Genomic DNA, 21,088 nt, shown 5'->3' on the forward strand with positions numbered 1-21,088 from the left:
TGAACCTCAGTTTCCTCTCCTATAAAGTAAGCAGTCAAAGCAAATGTTCTCTAAAGGCCCTTCAGGCTCTAAATCTGATTCTCTTATTACTTAGTACCCATTCATTCTGATTAACTTAGTGCAAAAGCTAGAAATGCCCTTTCAAAATTATATTAACTCTTGGGGGCAGCTAGGTGGAGCAGTGGATAAAGCACTGGCCCTGGAGTCAGGAGTACCTGAGTTCAAATCTGGCCTCAGACACTTAACACTTACTAGCTGTGTGACCCTGGGCAAGCCACTTAACCCCAATTGCCCCGCCAAAAAAAAAAATTATATTAACTCTTTCAGATGACTGCGGTTTGCTGACTGTATTATTAGGAGCTCAGAAATGTGTGCAGAAAGTTTATTTTTTAATTTGTTATTTCTGTTTCTGTGAAGTCTGTCATATGCTCATTCAGGGATGTTAAAAATCAAATGGGAAAGAAACATCTTCAATCACATCACAGTATCATTATGGCAAACTTGGTACTCCCAAAGCTGAGAGTCTACATTTTAGTGCTGCCAGGAAATGCCAAATATTAATAGCTTCAGTTTTCAGTTCTTAACAGGTAGAAAGGGAAGAAAGTCTGCTGGAATTTGGGAAAGGGGATGTAGCTTTCAAACATGCATTGTCAGCTCCAGCCAGCTGTTTAATTGAATGTTGAGTTACTTTCTTATTGTGTGAATTGTTGAGTCTCCATTCACACATTTCCTCACTACCTATCTGATCATGGAGTGTCATTTCACAAGATCTGGTAGAGATACCTGCTTTAATAACTATTGTTAATTGATGTTGGTGGAAAGCTTAATCTGAGCGATTTTTTTTTTTTTTTTGGTCTTTTGGTAACATGCAAGGGCTTGCAGAGGAGTTGGCTGTTGGATGAAATGACGATTTTTCCTTAGAGCTTAATAAATTGTTTAAAATCTTTTAGGGAAAGCTGTGACCAGCAAAATGCCTGTATAGATTTGCAACAGAAAATTAATAGAGATGTAGAAAGATGTAAAAATACAATTGTCTTCTCATTCAGAGAACATAGGTTTATTGACCCATCCATTTCTGTCAATTACAGTTAGACAAAAATGTTTAAAAATGAAACCCCAACAATCCTCCAGAGAAATTTAACCAATTTAAAGTTGGTTATATTGGTAGCCACTGCATTGTCAAGTTGAGTGCCCCTGACTTATCATGTTACCCTTCCTATAGTACAAAGAGCACTGAACTAAGAATCACATGACCCAGATTCAAATCTTGGCTCTGTTACTTACGACTGATGTGACCTCTGCCAAGTCAGTTTTCCTCAGATTCCTCATCTATAAAATGAAATGGTTAGACAAGATGGCATCGAAGGTCCTTTTTTCCAGGCCTAAATCCTACAACCTCCTCTGCTCCATTTGCCCCACCTACCTTACAGGATTTTAATGTGGATCAAAGGAGGTAATAAATATGAAAGTGTTTTGAAAGCTTTGGGGTACTGTATAGATATAAAGCCATATTTATATTATTCTCCCAGAATTTCTTTGCATTGTGTTCAACAAATGTTTCCCCAAATAGATTGTAAACCCATTGAAGGCAGGGACTGTCTTCTAGCTCTTTCTTTGTATTTTCACCACCTAATATATAGTACCTTACCTTAGCATGTTTGATAAATACTTTGTGCAGCTGCCAATGGCAGGAGGTGTTCAATAAACATTTGTTGGCTTATAAAATAGGGGTGGAGCTATAGGCCAATTTCAATAACTCTTAACACCGGTGACTAGAATGTAAGACTCTTAATTTGTATGACAGTATTTCCCATCTGTTTTCAGTGTATGATGCACCTGTGGACTTAATGGAATAACTGAGACATATGGAGTGTGGACACAGGGAGGGGAGGTATGGCACAATAGGAAGGGAAAACAAATGTTTAGTTTCTAAACTGAAATTTTATTTTTGAAGAAAGTTTTGTTTTCTTTCTAATCCCATTGTACTTGAAAATGATTTTTTAAAATAGTTTTTGAAACTCACATTGGAGTAGGAGGTAGTTTTTGATTACTTGGTTAGTTTCCTCCTAGGCAGCTAAGTGGCATAACGGTTTAGAGTGTAGGGCCTGGTATCAGGAAGACCTGAGTTCAAATGTAGCCTTAATGTATAGCTAAGTGACCCTGGACAAGTCATTTAACCTCTGTTTGCCTCCATTTCCTCCATTGTAAAATGGGAATAACAGCACCTGCCTTTTAGGATTGTTGTAAGGATCAAATGGGATAATACTCTGTGTGTGTGTGTGTGGGGGGGGCAATTGGGGTTAAGTGACTTGCCCAGGGTCACACAGCTAGTAAGTGTTAAGTGTCTGAGGCCGGATTTGATCTCAGGTACTCCTGACTCCAGGGCCAGTGCTCTATCCACTGTGCCATCTAGCTGCCCCGGGAATATTTCTAAAGTACTTAGCACTGTGCCTGGCACATAGTAGATGTACTATAAATACTTAGTCCCTTTTTCCTTCCCTCATATCTGATAGCCCTACTTCTTTATTAAACAACTTGCAGAGTATGCCTAGCACACTGCTTGGCACATATTAGACTCCTAATAAAAGCTTATTAACTGATTCAGAGGGGTGCCTAAGATTAATTTCTTTCTACTACCCTACTAGAAACTGAAGATTTTTAAAAACAGGTAGACAGTGGACAGTGAGGCCCTAGGACAATGTTATTCATTCCTGGTGTTTCTGACATCCTGAAGTGTTGAGATTGACAATACGTAGAAGTGATTAGAAAAATGTTCTCTCATTTATTGCCCCTCCCCTCCTCTCCCTTCCCCCGCCCCAAAATGCTGAAGCTTTAATGTCAGATAATTTTTTTACCTTTTGATAGGTGCTGTAGAATTAAGGTTTTACAGGATTTATATCTTTGGAGATAGTTTCTGCATTTTTTAATGATTGTGGTATTTTAATCCCAATTTGATAAAACACATCTTTGTACTAATGTTTTACAGAATTAATTAGTTAATTGAAAGCATACACACATATTCTTTTTGACTGGATAATATCTAACAATGAAAAAAGGAAGACAAATAACATTTTTCAGATTATGCAAATTATAATTTTTAAATTTTATTTTATTTTTACAAAAGACTTAGAGACAATCTTGTGGAATGCTCAGAGAAGTAAGTGCAAATACATGCAGAGTATCTGAAAAGTAAGCAAGGTTAACCCAAGTTTGTAATATTCTTCCTCAGCACATCTGGAATGATGGTTATAGGAGATAGTTGTGGTTTCAGTTACTCATGGAATAGTTAAACAAACCCCATCTGTTTCCACTTGGTATAAAAGGATTGTTAAATTGCCTCAATCTGAACAGGTGTAGAGAAAATTCTTGAAATGGTTTTGAGATGAGATGATTGTTTCCCTTTTCTGATGTGTCCTGGGCATTGCCCTTTTACAGTAAAGTGGGATATTAATACACATATGCCTCACTTTGGGATTTTGTATGGGTGGGGGAAACGAACAGCATGTATCTTACACACTGTGTGGGATAAATGCTATTTAAATCTTACTTAGCTGCTTAGCATCACACTAACACAAGATCACTGGATTGAATCCAGTCGAGACACTCATATACACACACACACACATACACACACAGGTCAGATTCTAGAAAACTGAGCCATCTGTCCAGCATAAAATGCTGAGACTTTAATGTCAAATTTTTTTTTTTACATTTTGATAGGTGCTGTAGAATGAAGGTTTATGATTTATATCTTTGGAGATAGCTTCTACATTTTTGCCATTTTAATCCCAATTTGATAACATATATCCTTGTACTAATGTTTTATAGAATTAGTTAGTTCATTAAAAGCAGCATTAAAAAATTTCTATGTCAGTAGTATAACACACTACTTTAGAAGGCTCTTGCTTCTGCTGAAACAGATACAGGGATTTTTTTTAGATGCATATCAGGCTGTATAACTTCAAATAGCTCTGCTTTTTGGGGGGGAGGCTGTTTTCCTGGGATGCTACTGATACTGACTTTCATAGGCTAATATAACAGAACCTTCCATCATCTAGAATTATTTTATTTGTTAAAGAACAATGTATTCTAATTCATAGGATTAAGAATTAGAAAAGAACCTTAGAGATCATGTAATCCATTCTGAGGATGAGAAAAAGTTAAGTGACTTGCCCAAGGTCACTAAGGTAGTAAACAGAAGAACTGGGATTTAAACCAGGTTCTCTTACTCAAACTCCAGTCCTTTTCTTACTGTACCACACTTGGGAAGTAGCTGTTTGGCTTCAACCTGCATTGTTTCATTGTAGTTTAATGTTAGCTACTAAGTTTTGTCATAGCTAGTTAGGCAGCCAAAGAGAGCTGTTGGAGCTTGGTGTTTGCCATTTTAAGCTTGAGTTGGCGGGTAAGACCTCTAGTTGGAGAGATCCTGTGAAGAGTGGGAGATGTGGTTTTGGAGTAAGGTCGTGGGTGGCAAAGTAGAGCAGAATCATTTGCATTCAGACCACTGCCAAGGCCATGGAAACAGATGAACTCATCAGGAAGTAAATTTGAGGAAAAAAGAGAAGACTCTTTTCTGAAAGGTATATGTCAAAGTACAGGTTGAGGAAAACTTGGCTTGGAAGTGGTTCATGTAAAAAAGACCTGAGACTTTAAGTTGAGAAGAGCAATAATTATTATTTTCTTTTTGGTGAGGCAATTGGGGTTAAGTGACTTGCCCAGGGTCACACAGCTCGTAAATGTTAAGTGTCTGAGGTTGGATTTGAACTCAGGTCCTCCTGACTCCAGGGCCGGTGCTCTATCCACTGTGCCACCTAACTGCCCCGAAGAGCAATTATTTTTGAAATGTCAGGTTAAAAAAGCTAGAGTTGAAACTAGGCCCTGAGATTTGGCCTTGAACAGGTTTTCTGGTGGAGACTCAGAGAGGGTGTGTTTAGTGCAGTACCAGAGATGGATGATGTTCTGGATGGGATCAAGTTAAAACTGGACCCAATGAATGTAGGTTGGAGAAGCTGTAATATCAAGTGAAAGCCATTTGGAAATGAGGATAAGTTCGAATCAACAAAGGGAAGTTTGTCTCAAGTGAAATAGGAGTGATCAGGGAAAGTTAATGAATAGAACAGCAAGAGAAAATCTTACTCTGCATAATAGCTAATTTTTTTTTTATTGAAAAATTTTTAAAAATCAGGTTCTGACTAGGTTGAAATCAGAAGCAAACATCTCTCCATTTTAAACTGGTATTATCACAGAAAGCATGATGCCTTCTGAAATGTAAATAGGAACTGCAATCCTTCCAAGTTATTACCGTGTTAACAGGTTGACAGATATGTGCAAATTGTGACTCACCGCTCAATTTGGCACTAAATTAATGTCTTTCAGCACTGCGTCTGCTCAAGTGTAAACTAGTTATCACTGCTGTGTTCCTGCTTGTTTGCCTATATCAAAAAGGTAAAAAATAAAGTAATTCAATTCTGCTATAGAATGGAGTACAACATATGGTAAAAGTGTAGGAGTAGAGCACTGTGTTCCTACCTGTTCCCAAGCCTGCAAATAAAGCTCATCCAGATTTTGCTAAATGAGTGCTTACTCATAGCAAAGCTGTTTTCAGACACCATTCAGGTATTTCTAGCAGCCTCTACTGCTCTGGAGAGCATCATTCTGAGAAATCCCACCAGAGAGGTGGTATGACAAAGAGTGCAAAAGAAAAGTGGCAGTTGCCACTGGATTTTGAATTCAAAGTTCTGAGCTTTCCCTTTTTCTGTCAATTCTGTCTAGCTGTGATACTGAATTCAAGAGGTTTTGATGCATTTTTAAAAGGGAAATGTTTTGGTTTTGTCCTGAGAATAAAGACATTGTTTTCCTTAGTAAAGATGCTCCTGGGTTTCTTCCTTTCTCTACTTGGCAAATACATTAATATAGAACATAAATTGCCTTTTACAGGTGACATCTTCCTCATATCAGGCACGTGGATGAGAAGCATTCCTTTTTTTTTTTTTTAAAGAAATGCTTTTTTGCTCAATAACATTTTAATAATCTGTTGTGGGCTTTTCTGATAACCTAGATTCTCCTCCACACCCCCTGCACACTTTCCTTCCATTTCATCTTTTATGTGCTGTTCTACCTTTTCCCTGCTGCCTCCTGGGGACATATTTCCCCCATTTACCTGTCCTCTGTCCCCCAAGATAAGGTATAGATCTTAGATTGTACAGTGTTTTAGCCTTTTTTTCTTCAGACACTGTATGGTACTACCTGATTTAAAAACTGGATTTTATTTATTTATTTGGAAAACACAAGCAAGTGCTTAGAGTCTTGGAGTCCTACAGTTTGGCTTTTTTTTTTTTTTTTTGACCTGAGACAGTCACCTCAGCTACCTGTGCCTCACTTTTCTTACTCCATTAAAGAAAAACATTTTGGAGCCTTCAAGGTGAAAGGTGCAGTGGAGGACAAATTATAATGTTACCATCGTATTGAAGCTTGGCGTGCTTATTTGCATTAGTCTTCCAAAGCTATGATATCTATTGATTGAGGATCAGTTCAGAAGACACCGTCTCCCCCCCCACCACCACCATTAGCATATAGTTAGCAATGACCTCCATTCACATGCATATGACAGCTGATTTTTCCTTTCTACTGAGACTAAAGTAACCTGTTCTAAATCACACATACAGTCATAGAAGAAAAAAATTTATGATATTCAGAAATGATTCAAGTGACACTGATGCATACTGTTGGCATGCTGGCTTGTTGTATTTGGGGTTTTTTGTTTTTTTTTTAAATGGGGCTTTCTTATACATCTTCCACGATCCTAAGAAACATATTCCTTTCTCACTTATTTTTTCTATTAGTTCCCTGGCCCCTCCCCTTAATTTTTTGTTATCTTTTTAAACTGAAGCTGAAACCAAGTGGCATAAAGTGAAGAAGTCTATCAAGGACCTCTGGAGGTTTTGTATTGCCTTGGGCAGTTCATTTCTTTAACCATTCTGGACAGATGGTTGTCTGTCCTGTTTTTTAAAGAGCACCAGAATGGAAATTCAGAAACTACCTTTGATAATCTCATTTGCTGTTTAATCAGCTTCACTCTTTTGGGGGGGGGCAGTGAGGGTTAAGTGAATTGCCCAGGGTCACACAGCTAGCAAGTGTCAAGTGTCTGAGGCTGGATTTGAACTCAGGTCCTCCTGAATCCAGGGCCCATGCTTTATCCACTGCACCACCTAGTTGCCCCCCAGCTTCACTCTTAAAAGAAACTCCTTATATCTAGACATATTCTTTCTTTTAACCAATTTCCCTTTGTTTGGGTCTTTGTGGCAATAAATGGCATTTCCCTTTGTAGGAACTGACCTAAAGATAACTGAGGGTCAGTCTCCAGCCTTCTCTTCTCCCAAATAAACATCCATCAGCTTCTTGAACTTTTTTCTTTGCTCCAGTTTTTCTCCTCTCTTAAAATGGACAGACCAAGCTCTCTCTCTTCAGAATTTGCCTGTTTCTGATCACCCAAGTTCACAACCTTGGAGTGTCCTTTGATTCTTTCTTCTCCCTCTCCCCCTAGGTGTAACCATTTGCCAGGTCTTCTCAGTTCTACTTCCACATCTTCCTGCCCTTTTCTCTTCATGCAGTCAATGCCCTGGTTCAGGCCTTATTACCTACCACTCACCTAAACTGCTTCAATGAACTCTAGTCTCTCCCTTTTCTAGTCCCATCATTCACCCAGATTCCACATTTATAGCAAAGCTTAGATCTGCCCATGCTACTTCCTTGCTCAGAAAGCTTCAGTGGCTTCTTATTGTCTCCAGGAAGAGATGTAAACTCCTTTCCTTGGAACTTAACATCCATTACATTGTGATTTCAACTTCTTTTCAAACTTATTTCATAGTATTGTTCTTAACACACATGCAGTGTTTCAGCCAAACTGGCCCACTTGCTCTTTTCCTTAGACAGCATATCATCTGCTCTGGGCTTTGCATAAATTGTCTCTCCTTAACTCAGCCTTTTGGAATCTAGCTCTACACAAAACTCAGTTCAGATGCCACCTCTAATATGAGAAATTTCCTCATTGACCCACCCAGTTCTCAGTGTACCTCCCAGCCTTGGCTAAATTACTTTTCCATAACTTTATATGTATTTTGAATCTGTTTATCTGTATGTACACGTGGTTTCCCTACAGTATTAATGTTCTTGAGGCTGAATTTTCAGTTTTTTATATTCCAGGTGCCTAGAACAGTGCCTAGCAATTCAGTAGGTCTTTAATAATTGCTTATTTTAATTCAATTGAAAATTAGGGATAGTGCTATGATAAGGTTCTAATTTGTGCTAAAAGATACAAACTTTCTGATTTACATATCAGACATCTCTTATTACATTCAAGTTTGTGTTCACTTTTCATTAATATTATAGGTCTTTTGACTTAAGTGTTTTCCTGTTTGATTTTGTATTGTTTTGTTTGAATGTAGCACTTTTGATTTTAATAAGCCATTTTGTTTATGTATTATATCTAGCCTTTTGTTATCCCATAATCATGAGGTAGTATATTCCCTCTCCGTGTAGTGGGAATTTCAAGATGGGGATATACCCTCACAGAGTCTTAGTTTGTTGCTTATCATTACTTTGAATGTGGCTATAAGTTATATCTGTATGTTGTTTTTTTTCTACTTAGGTATGTTGATGATGTCATCAGCCGCATTGATAGGATGTTCCCTGAAATGTCAATTCATTTGTCCAGACCCAATGGAACATCTGCAATGCTTTTGGTAAGACTCATTTGATCAAGTTGAAGGGAATTATAGTGAAAAATTGACAAAGAGATTAATTTTCTAGTCTTGAATATTATGCCCTATTGATGTAATTTAGACTCTAATTGGATGGACAGCAGTGTGTCTCTGTTTAATGGTAGATCTCTGTCTCTATGAAAGAAAATACAATTTCCCAATGTCAACAGTGATGAGTACTTTATAAATTTCTATTGCATCATATTCATAAAATCATGGAATTTTAGAACTGAAAGAGACTTTAGAAGTAGACCTTACCTGTGAGAAGTCACTTGTCCCTACTTCTTTGTAGAAGTAGGAGGTCCACAGGTATGAAACAATTCATGTTTTCCAATTTTTTTCAGTGTATTAATTGGTTTTACTGATTTTTCTTTCCTCTTTCTCTCCCCCCACCCTTTCCCCTTAAAAAATAATCTTTGTTTTACAGGATGGATAACTTTCTGGGAGGAAAGATGAGGGAGTTTAGGCAATATAAAAAACAAAGTATCAATAAAATTTGATTTAAAAAAAAGAAATAGATCTCATCCAAGGAGTTTGGTTATTAAATTACCAAAAGAAAGTAATGAGGTCTCATGGTATGAACCTCAAGGATAGAGATTTTGTTGATGCTGTAGTGTTTGTCCTAAGATGCAGCATAGTGTAGTAGAATTATCATACTGGAGTTTAGAAGGTCAGTGTCCTAATTCCAGCTCCACCATAAACATTAGGCAAGTTATGGCAGCTCTTTGGGCCTCACTTTTTTCCTTCATAAAAATGAAGGGCTTAGGTAGGGTGATTTTTAGTTTCCTAAAACTCTCTTTTTAGGTCTGTCAAAAGCAAATGATGTTTAACCATTGAAGACTGTTGTGAATTACATCTTTAAACAGGAAAAGGTCCTGTAGTAACTGAAAATCTGTCTTTATAAAATAAAGTCAGAGAGTGCACCAATCTTATAACCAGATTTCCTAATGTTTCTGATTAATAAATCCATTTTTTGTTCATTGGTTGGTTAGCACCAGTCATGTTGACCTCAGTAGTTCTCATTTTCTTATATCTTTTTCTTGTCACTCCATAAAATGAGGGATTTTGTTGTTGCCTCTTTATCATATGTGTAGATTCACAAAAGGTCATTATGCTTTGAAACGAAAATGCTTGTAGTAATCCTAAATTAGATTATTAATTAGGTAGTTATGGAGCACTTCAAGGATGAAAAGCATTTCCGAGTGTTTGTTTTTAATAATACTCATTTGGAGAACAATTAAGTGAAGACAGTTTTTGAAAAGATTCTACCTTTCAAAGGAAACAAAGTTTATTAAGTAAGAACAGCTGTTTCTGATGAGATATCAATGAGATTGGGAGTTAAAATATAGGGTCCTTCCCTGTCCATTCTAATTGCTACCATTTGTTTAGAGCCTTGAGTGAGTGCTTTGTCTGTGTCTCGTATTTCACTTTTGTGCAGTCTTAGAAATAGTCATTTACCAGAGTAGCCATACAAGGCAAGTAATCAGAACGCTTATTTGGCTTATCTAGTTGAGTCTATCTTAGGGAGAGAATGATTTGTTGGTTGTTAAATGTCTTTCTGGTTATTGTTTAAATAAAAGTTGGGGGTCAATGGGAAATTTGAGCTAGTAATGATACTACCATCAAAACACATATAACACTAAGGTTTACAAAGGTTAATTTATTGTACTTGACTGGGAAACAGTCTTAGCAATGCTCTTCTGAGTAGCAGAAGTTGCTTTTTATATTTCAGAGTATTCTTGGTTAAGAAACTAAGGGATTAAAATAAAAGTTTTCATTTACAGGAAAAGGGATTTTTTTCATATAAGATGTTTTTGCACATGAATGCATACCACTGCTTTCCTTGGTTAAACATAGATTATCTTACATTTAAGAACCTGTAACTAGATTCTAGAAACATCAATCCTGTGTTTGGCACATCTGCCAGTGACCAGAGAAGTTAATGAAGATAAAAATGAAAGCATCCTCAGTGAAAGAGGTTTGTTCATATTATCTCTGGGTCATTTAGCTTCTGTTTTGTGATGAAGGTAGGAATTTGGCATTGGAGTGAATAAGCAGTAAAGGCTAGATTATTGATAAACAGGTCCAAGATATTAGACTTACTTCCACCTGAGAAAACAGGCTTTTATATCACAATGACCCATTGGCCACATCAATTTTCACTGGGAACCTCTGTTTTAATAGACTGATGAGAGAGCTTTGGGGCTCTACTCAAGGGTAGAACTGATTTTACATGTACAACATACGTGTAATTTTATGCCTGAAAATGATTGATTGCAGATCCAGATGCCTCTAACTGGTCACCTTCATCTATTGGCACAGGGATCTAGATGAAGTTGTTACTCTTTATGGACAAGGTAATTGGTGATGTGAGTCACAAGCAAAGAGAACTTTTGGTGTGATGTTTTCTTCTATTATTATTTAAGGAATAAAGAAAGAGGTAAATTGAACTGACTACTGGTGAGAACTGTCATTAGATGTCCTTTGCCACTAGGGGAAGCATAAATGATTTCTGACTATAGTTCCCAAAATTCTAGACTGACTGCAAGTGCCAAGGCTAAAGTCTGAAAATTCTCTAAAAAAGATAGATTGATTTCAGTTCACTGTCACTTTAAAAAGATTTTTAACTACAGGGAAATTGGAGTTAAAACCACAAAAGGGGAAAGTAAACAGTATCCCAGAAGCCCTGGAAGGCATCGTTTGTCTTCATGGAAATCTAAGTGGAGCTCAGTGTGTGGATTCCTTGACTGACCTTTCTTAGTCTGTTGTCTTGTGAGGGAAATGAAATGCAAGGAAGAAATAACTTTGCTGAAAACAGTTTTTATCCTAAGAAAATAAAATCCAGCTTTCTATATTGGATTGGCTAACTTGGGTTCACCCAACACCCATTTCCAGTCCTCCACTACAGCTTTGTCTGGGTTGAATCCTACCACATTACTAGCCCAGAGTTGAATTAGTTCTTTTCATACTTACATGAGGATTCTAAATCCCCTTTGGAATCTACCCTCTATTCTTTTCTTTGGATGTAGATTCCCCATCCCTTTGGCATATTGATTGCCTTATCTTGCCTCTCTCAGGGCTCTGTTCTTCTCCTTGCCTACTTCTTTTTAATTTCAACCTTTTTCCTTGACTCATTCTTCTCTGACATTAGTTTTCGTGAAGCATAGTCTATAATTACTAAGATCAAACTAACATGGTGATTGAGATTTATGGGTAGATCTCACTGTTACTAGATCTACCTCTAAGTTAGTTGCTATTATCACATACCCCCTTCTCTGAAGCTTAGGGATCTTCCCCACAGAGAAAGGGATGTAATTACATCTTTTCACTAGCCCCCATCTCTAGCATAACTTTACACTATTAAGACTAGAGTATTAGACAAACCCAGGAACTCTATGAACACAATTACAAAACACTTTTCATACAAATCAAATCAGATCTAAATAATTGGAAAAATATCGATTGATCATGGATAGGCCGAGCTAATATAATAAAAATGACAATTCTACCTAAATTAATGTACTTTTTCAGTGCCATCCCAATCAGAATACCTAAAAATTATTTTATAGAGCTAGAAAAAATAATAACAATTCATCTGGAAAAACAAAAGGTCAAGAATATCAAAGGAACTAATAAAAAAATGCACAGGAAGGTGGGCTACCTGTACCAAATCTGGAGCTTTACTATAAAATAGCAGTCATCAACACTATTTGGTACTGGCTAAGAAATAGAGTGGTGGATCAATGGAATAGGTTAGGGACAGGAGACACCGTAGTAAATGACTTAATAATGTACTGTTTGATAAACCCAGAGACTCTAGCTTCGGGGATAGGAACTCAGTATTTGACAAAAACTGCTGGGAAAACTGGAAGATAGCATGGCAGAAACTAGGCATAGCCCAATATCTTACACCTTATACTAAAATAAGGTCAAAATGGGTACATGATTTAGACATAAAAGGTGATACCATAGGTAAATTAGGAGAGAAAGGAATAGTTTACCTCTCAGATTGATGGAAAGGAGAACTGTTTATGACCAAACAAGAGATAGAGAATATTATGAAATGCAAAATGGATGATTTTGAGTACATTAAATTAAAAAGTTTTTGTATAAACAGAAGCAATGCATCCAAAATTAGAAGGGAGGCAGAAAGCTGGGAAACAATTTTTATAGCCAGTATTTCTGATGAAAGCCTCATTTCTAAAATATATTGGGAACTAAATCAAATTTATAAGAATCCAAGTCATTCCCCAGTTGAGAAATGATCAAAGGATATGAACAGGCAGTTTTCTGATGAAGAAATCAAAGCTATCTATTACCGTATGAAAAAATTCTCTAAATCACCATTGATTAGAGAAATGCAAATTGAAACAACTCTGAGGTACCACCTGACACCTATCAGATTGGCTAATAACAAAAAAGGAAAATAATGAATGTTGGAGAAACTGTGGAAAAATTGGAACACTAATGCATTGTTGGTGGAGCTGTGAACTGATCCAACCATTTTGGAGAGCAATTTGGAATTATGCCCAAAGGGCTATAAAGCTGTTGTAATGATTGGAGTGACGCCACCTGCCGGAGAGTTACTGTAGGAAAGTTCTGCCATGAGAAGGCATCTGAGGGCAAGCCATGTGGTTTGCAAGGTCAGTTCCTTGGCATCAGGAAGTGGCATTTGCTTGTGGGTACTGTCTATCAAAGCTACCAGCCAATTAGCTTGGAGCTGTGTGTGCATGTGGATGGGATGTTCTCAGTTTCAGAAGAGGCTTCTGGGAGAAAGAAGGATGCATTGGGTCCTTTTTCCTGACCTCGCCATGGCAGGTCGGATGATGGGGTCTCTTAGAAATAGTTAGATTTTTTACCTTTCTCTCTGATCATTAGATCCTAGTGCTCTTTAATAAATACTTAAACACTTAAATACTTTTGCTAAAGCTTCTAATTTATTGGCAACCACTCATTAGATATTTTAGACAGTATAGCTAGGATTTTAGCAACTTTACACTGTGCATACCCTTTGACCCAGCAATACCACTATTAGGTCTTTTTCCCAAAGAGATCATAACAAAGGGGAAAGGACCCACATACAAAAATATTTATAGCTGCTCATTTTGTGGTGGCAAGGAATTGAAAATCGAGGGAATGCCCATCAATTGGGGAATGGCTGAACAAGTTGTGGTATATGAATATAATGGAATACTGTTGTGCTGTAAGAAACAATGAGCAAGGGGGCAGCTAGGTGGCACAGTGGATAAAGCACAGGCCCTGGATTCAGGAGGACCTGAGTTCAAATCCGGCCTCAGATAACACTTACTAGCTGTGTGACTCTGGGCAAGTCACTTAACCCCCATTGCCCCACAAAAAAAAAAAAAAAAAGAAAGAAAGAAACAATGAGCAGGCAGATTTCAGAGAAACCTGGAAGGACTTACATGAACTGATGCTGAGTGAGATGAACAGAACCAGGAGAACATTGTACACAGTATCAACAACATTGTGTGTTGATCAACTGTGATAGACTTGACTCTTCCCAGCAATCCAATGGTCCAAGATAGTTCCAAAGGACTCATGATGGAAAATTCTCTCCAAATCCAGAAAAAAAGAACTATGGAATCTAGATGCAGATTGAACCATACTATTTCTATTTTTTCTTTTTTTTTTTTTCCTTTTTGCTCTGATTCCTCTTACACAGCATGACTAATATAGAAATATGTTTAATGTGATTGTACATATATAACCTATATCAGATTACTTGCTGTCTTGGGGAGGCAGAGAGAGAGGGGAGGGAGGGAAGGGAGGGAGAAAAATTTGAAACTAGAAATCTTATAAAAACATGTTGAAAACTATCTGTATGTAACTGGAAAATAATAATATACTCTTATGAAAAAAAGACTAGAATCTTAGAAATAAAATAGAAGGTCTTTATCAGTGTAAAAACTAGAATCAGATGAGTTAAGTAGCATGATAAAAGCTGTGTTTGGGGAAGATTAATCTGGAAGCTATGTATATTTTAGATTGTAATGGTGGGAGGGCAGGAAGGGAGGTAGTATGACCAGTTAGTTGGCTATCACAGTAGTTTAGATGGTATTGGCAGCAGGAATGGAGAGAAAAGGTCAGTAGGTGAAGACATATATAAGTATCTCCATGACCTGCTACAACCAGAGTAAATGCTGAGCTGCTCCTTCTTGCCTACACACTCCAGTGTCCTTTGGAATTGTTTCCAGTGGGTCCAAGAGCCTCATCAGCTAGTTTTGTGATGAGAAGAAAAGTATGACAGTGAGAAAGAAACCTCCTCCCCTAATCTAGGATAGGCTAATACTTAATTTTATGTTGGCTAATGAGTTTTTGTTGGCAGCTAGTTCTATATAAAAGTAGTATTTCATGCTGCTGTATGAATAGCCAAAGAAATGACTAAATATATTTATTTGGGGAACATTAAAAGGCCAAAATGTGGGGCAGCTAGGTGGCACAGTGGATAAAGCACCGGTCCTGGATTCAGGAAGACCTGAGTTCAAATCCAGTCTCAGACACTTGACGTTTACTAGCTGTGTGACCTTGGGCAAGTCACTTAACCCTCATTGCCCCCCCCCCACACACAAAAAAAACGGGGGAAAAAAAAGGCCAAAATGTATTGCTTGGAATTTTCCACCAAATTTTCTCCTATTCTTAATAACTCTTCAAGTATTAAGTTCATGTAGGCTCTTGTGTCTTTGGAAAAGGTAAACCTTTGCCACATGAAATCAGATCATCAAAGAATGGTTTCTGAAAGTGGCGGGGAGAGGGAAGTGTCCTATTTATTTTGAGGAGACTAGGACAGTTTTTGTTTTTTCTTAAGTAGAATCTAATTAGAAATAGAATCTAATCGTTTCCTGAAATGCACCAGGGCAGAATACTGAGGCAGCTAGCTGTCTGAATGGCCAAAGAAGCCACCATACACATTTGGAGAACATTAAATAGCTTAAATGTATCGTTTGTAACTTTCCTTTGAATTTGCTGCTGTTAAACCTCTCCTGAGAAGTGTGTGTGTGTGTGTGTGTGTGTGTGTGTGTGTGTGCATGTGCGTGTGTAAACAACATAAAATAATTGGAACTCCAGAAGTCAGTAAGGAAGGACAGTTTTGTTTTAATTCCTTTTCAGCCAGTTCCTCACTCACCAAGGAATCTCTGCCAACAAGCTATAGCCAGTTTAAATACTGAGACAATTTGTCAGTCTGAACCTTGAGACCCAGTGGAACCCCAGTGCTAGTGTTCCAGTTTGGGAATTGGTATAATTTGTGATAAACTATTTCCCTAAGCATCTGAGTGATTAAAAATCTCCTCACATTGTGGATAGAGGTGAGGCAGAATTGGGGTAAGGAGAGAAGAAAGAGAGAGCAAGTATTGAAATGCTTTTGGAGAGTCTTGTGTCTAAGCCAATTATAGCTGCCACAGACAGTCCCCAAGTTTTCACACTGGAAAACCAACCCTAGATCTTCTAGTCCAACCCTATTAGGTTGGGTATTGAGTCTGCTGATTCAATAAAGAATTCTCCAAATAAGCCCAGCAGCCATATTTGACTAAGAAACAAGTGTAAGCAATTCAGACGTGCATAGACCCCATAGACAGACATAATATGTTAGTGTATCCTCCTGATGAATTATGCCCCAAACATCAAAAGTGTGAGATTTTCTATCCTAAATCTATAAGTATAAAGTTAGCAGTTAGTTCATTCACATTAGATGTAAAGTAGAGGTTGTGTGACCAACAAAATAGAACAATAGACATTACCTCTGATCCTTAGGATTTCTCAAACCAAAATAGGAATTGTGTGCTAAAGATAAAGTAACTTTAGCTGTCTCCACAGTTTAGTGCATCAAGTACCCAAGCACAGAAAGCAAATATTTTCCAATCCCTGATGAACACTCACTCAGCATCCCCTCCCCTACTGCCCACCACACTCGCAGCAGCAGTGTACTTCACAAACCAACCCATGTCCTTGGAACAGATCTCAGCTCTACATCCTGTCTCTCCTTCCCTCTGCCCAGTGCTGTAGAGATCGAAACTCACCAAAGCAGAGCAATTTTCTCAGACCGTGATAGCTGCATGGTAGCATTGTGCCACAGTGGACCTCTTCAGGAGAGCAGAAAAATAGAGATTGGGCAGGGAACCTCTCTGCATTTTAAACAGAACTCAAATCTCTACCCTAATCCTACACACACACACCCCTTTGTGATCCAAACTCCAAATATCAGAAATTTAGTCAAGCCTTCATAACTGTGTGGCATCATTCTGTGTTACAACTATGCTGGACTCAAGTAGGAGAATGAGGAAGGACCCTTATGTAGGGAGCCATGTGCCCTCTCTACTGAGACTGAAGGAAAGGGCCTAGCATTCAGCTGGGGCCAGTTCTGTTCCCCAAGAAGTTACTGGGGGTAGAGACCTGGGCTCTTGAACCATGAATTTCCCAATATGTGAAAAGGATTTGGAAGGAAACAGCCATCAAAGAGGAGGGAGTTAGAAAGTGAGCAATAGTGGGAAAAAAGGGGGAAAAACCCTGAGACTGCAAACTCCAAGACAAATGGTGGTTAATTTAATGATCCCATTTAGAAATAACAATTTCTATAAGTGATCAAGAAAAAGACCTTCAAATATAAATGAAAGGAAATTTTAATAACCCAAGATTTCTGTACCCACCAGAAAACTCAGGAGGGAATGGAATAATGTGTTCTGAATGGATTAAACTATCCAATAAAATGTAAAAGACTGACAGATTGGATAAGAAAGCAAAATCCCACAATCTGTTGCTTACAATAAACACATTTTAAAAACAAGGAAACATACAGAATAAAAATGAGAGACTGGAAAAAATGTACTATGCATAAGTGAATCCAAAAAAAAAAAAAGAACAATTTATACAATAATAGTAAAGACAAACAACCCTGAAAGTCTTAAGAATTCTGATCAACCAAATGACCAACCATAATTCCATAAGACCAATGAGGCATACTACCAACATTCTGACAGAGAGGTAACTGACTCAGGGTGATAATGAGACATTTTTTTGAAATAGCAAATGAAGGAGTTTATATCATAAACATTTTAAATCCTAACAAAACTGAAAAAACTAAGAAAGAAGAATACCATTGAAAATACAAATACAGAAACTATTAGTAGATCATATAGCAATCTTAAATAATTCAATTTCAGAAAAGGAAATAAAACTAGCTTTAAAAGAACTACCAAAAGGAAAGGGAAACTCTTTGTCCTGATGGGTTCATGAGAGAATTCTAGCATACTTTTAAAGAACATTTAATACCTATGCTACCCAAATTACTCTCAAAAATCAAAAAAGAAAGTGCCCTGCCAGAATCCTTGTATGAGACAAATGTAGTTCTAACACCTAACCCAGCAACTGATAAAGTACAAGAAACCTATAGACCAATATCATTAATGAGTATCAATTCAAAAATTTTAAATTAAATTCTGTCAGATTACAGCAATTTATTAATTTGTTATGACCAAGTTAGATTTCTACCAGGGATGCAAGGATGGTTTAACATTAGGAAAATGTTCAACATAATTAATCATAGTAAAAACAAATTAAAAAATCTAAAACCACATGATTGTCTAAATAGATGTAGAAAAAGCCTTTGACTAAGTACAGCACTCATTTATGCTAAAAAAAAAGAAAAAACCCTACAAACGTTTTTGAATATCATGAAAAATATATAAATCCAAAAGCAAGCATCATATGTAATGGGAATATACCAGAACCCTTTTCAGTAAAGATGAGAGTAAAGCAAAAATGTCCATTCTCATTAATTGATAGTGTTCTGAAAACGCTATCAGTAGCAATAAGAGAAGAAAAATTAAAGGTGTGCAAGATAGGTAAACGAGATAAAACTGTCTCTATTTACTTATCATATAATAGTTTACTTGGCAGATCCTAGGGAATCAGCAATTACTAATTTGAGACAATTGTTTATTGTAAAATGGCTTCAGAAAAGTGGCAGGCTACAAAATAAACTCTCAAAAATCAACTTTTTTTCTACATATATTTCTTTTAAAAAGGCAATAGTTGGGGCAGCTAGGTGGCGCACTGGATAGAGCACTGGCCCTGGAGTCAGGAGTAGCTGAGTTCAAATTCGGCCTCAGACACTTAACACTTACTAGCTGTGTGACCCTGGGCAAATCACTTAACCCCAAATGCCTCACTTACAAAAAAAAAGAAAAGGCAGTAGTAGAAAGCAAAATCCCTTCCAAATAACTACAAAATGCATAAAATATCTGGCGATCAATCTACTAAAGCACACAAAAGACTTGTATAGATTAAATTACAAAGTGTTCCTTAAAGAAATAAAGGAACAGGGACAGCTAGGTGGTGCAGTGGATAAAGCACCAGCCCTGGATTCAGGAGGACCTGAGTTCAAATCCAGCCTCAGACTCGTGACACTTAATAGCTCTGTGATCCTGGACAAGTCACTTAACTGCAAAATAAAAAAAAACAAAACACAGGAGTTATGAGGAAAATGGAATAAGGGGTACAAAACAGAAAACCTTCATCAGTGACACATTAAAAAAAAGATAGTAACCCAATTAAAATGGTAGCACAGTTGTACATATGTTAAGTGGTTAATGCATAAATACTATAACTCGGGGCAGCTAGATGGCACAGTGGATAGAGCACCAGCCCTGGATTCAGGAGGACCTCAGTTCAAATCCGGCCTCAGACACTTAACACTTACTAGCTGTATGACCCTGGGCAAGTCACTTAACCCCAATTGCCTCACTAAAAACAAATAAATAAATACTATAATTCGTGTTGGAGTCTAGGTGGTGTGTGTAGATGAGGACCAGTCCTACTCCATCCACACTTCCTATAGTAACAGAAAATATACTATATATATATGATACTCTTGATCTGAAATTTTCTTGTGGAAACAGACATCAAAGGGGTTGCAGCTTGTGAGTTATTGTGAAGAGATGGAAGAAAGGAGATCTGAAATCCGATGGAGACTTTTAACCCCAGAGAAGGATAGATGTGGCTCATATTGTCCAGTTGTCTCTCATATGCAGACAAAAATCACATATAAGCAAACCTGAAATTGGTGTTATGCTCAGATTATTCCCTAATATATCCACAATGTTGGAACAGATTCTTGTTACAATAATATTTACTGTCCATAAATGTAATGGAATGTGACTGTGCCATAAGCAATGATGAATGTGAATAATATAGAGAAACACAGAAAGATCTACATAAACTGATGCAGAGTGAAGTAAACAGAGTCAAGAAAACAATATACACAGTGACAAAAACAGTATAAATGGGCAAAAAAAGTGACATATGCAAGAAAATCAAAAGTGAATATTGCAAAATCATAAAGAAATATGGCTTGAAAGAAGAGATTTGAGAAGATGCTCTTTAACCCAACCCTTTGTGGAGGTGGGAAGCCCACAGATGTTCAACATTGAACATCTTTTTGGACTTTTCTAGTGTATTGATTGGTTGTGTTGGCAATATTTTTTTTTTTTGAGGCAATTGGAGTTAAGTGACTTGCCCAGGGTCACACAGCTAGGAAGTGTTAAGTGTCTGAAGTCAGATTTGAACTCAGGTCCTCTTGAATCCAGGGCTGGGTGCTCTATCCACTGCACCACCTAGCTGCCCCTGTTGGCAGTATTTTTTGTTGTTGTTTTGTTTTGTTTTGTTTTGCTTTTTGTTTTTTGGTGAAGCAATTGGGGTTAAGTGACTTGCCCAGGGTCACACAGCTAGTAAGTGTCAAGGGTCTGAAGTCAGATTTGAACTTAGGTCCTCCTGAATCCAGGGCCAGTGCTCTATCCATTGAGCCACCTAGCTGCCTCTGTTGGCAATATTTTTTAAAAGACACCAATAAAAATATTTTAAATTAGGTTAAGCAGACTGAGATAATCACTTATTTCTTTATTTTGTAAAAAAAAAAAAAGACCTCACATTTGTTTTCCTAAGCAAATTGTACTGATTGGTACTAGTACTGGCAGGCTAATAATTGGCTTACTTTTTTTTTTGGTGAACTTTGTATAACCAGCTCTAGGGGGAACAGTGGGTTATATGGGTGCCTCAAATCATAACCAATAAGGACTTGGGAGCTTTTTATAAGATCTTAAGCATCCATGTCTCATCTAGTTCAGTTGCCCTGTTCTGAAGCTTTGGGAGGATTTACAAATTAACTGTCAATATAGTTGAATTCTATTTTTATTCTTTGAAAAAAACAAGTTTATCCAAAATAACTCTAGTTATATGACTATTTTGGTTGAAGTTAATTGATTAGCTAACATGCACTTCTGTTCAAGTTTTATAGGAAAGCAACTGAGTTCGAGGTT

General features: G+C 37.3%; 1 protein-coding gene across 1 annotated transcript in view; it reads left to right on the forward strand.

The window, feature by feature from the left end:
* Nucleotides 1-21,088, forward strand: part of MED27 (mediator complex subunit 27) — a 262,470-nt gene that overhangs the window by 167,819 nt on the left and 73,563 nt on the right. The window contains exon 4 of the mRNA XM_043985374.1: nt 8,648-8,741. Coding sequence (XP_043841309.1) covers nt 8,648-8,741 — 94 coding nt within the window. The remainder of the gene's footprint in view (nt 1-8,647; nt 8,742-21,088) is intronic.

This window comes from Dromiciops gliroides, chromosome 2 (genome assembly GCF_019393635.1).
Source record: "Dromiciops gliroides isolate mDroGli1 chromosome 2, mDroGli1.pri, whole genome shotgun sequence".
Classification (NCBI taxonomy): Eukaryota; Metazoa; Chordata; class Mammalia; order Microbiotheria; family Microbiotheriidae; genus Dromiciops; species Dromiciops gliroides.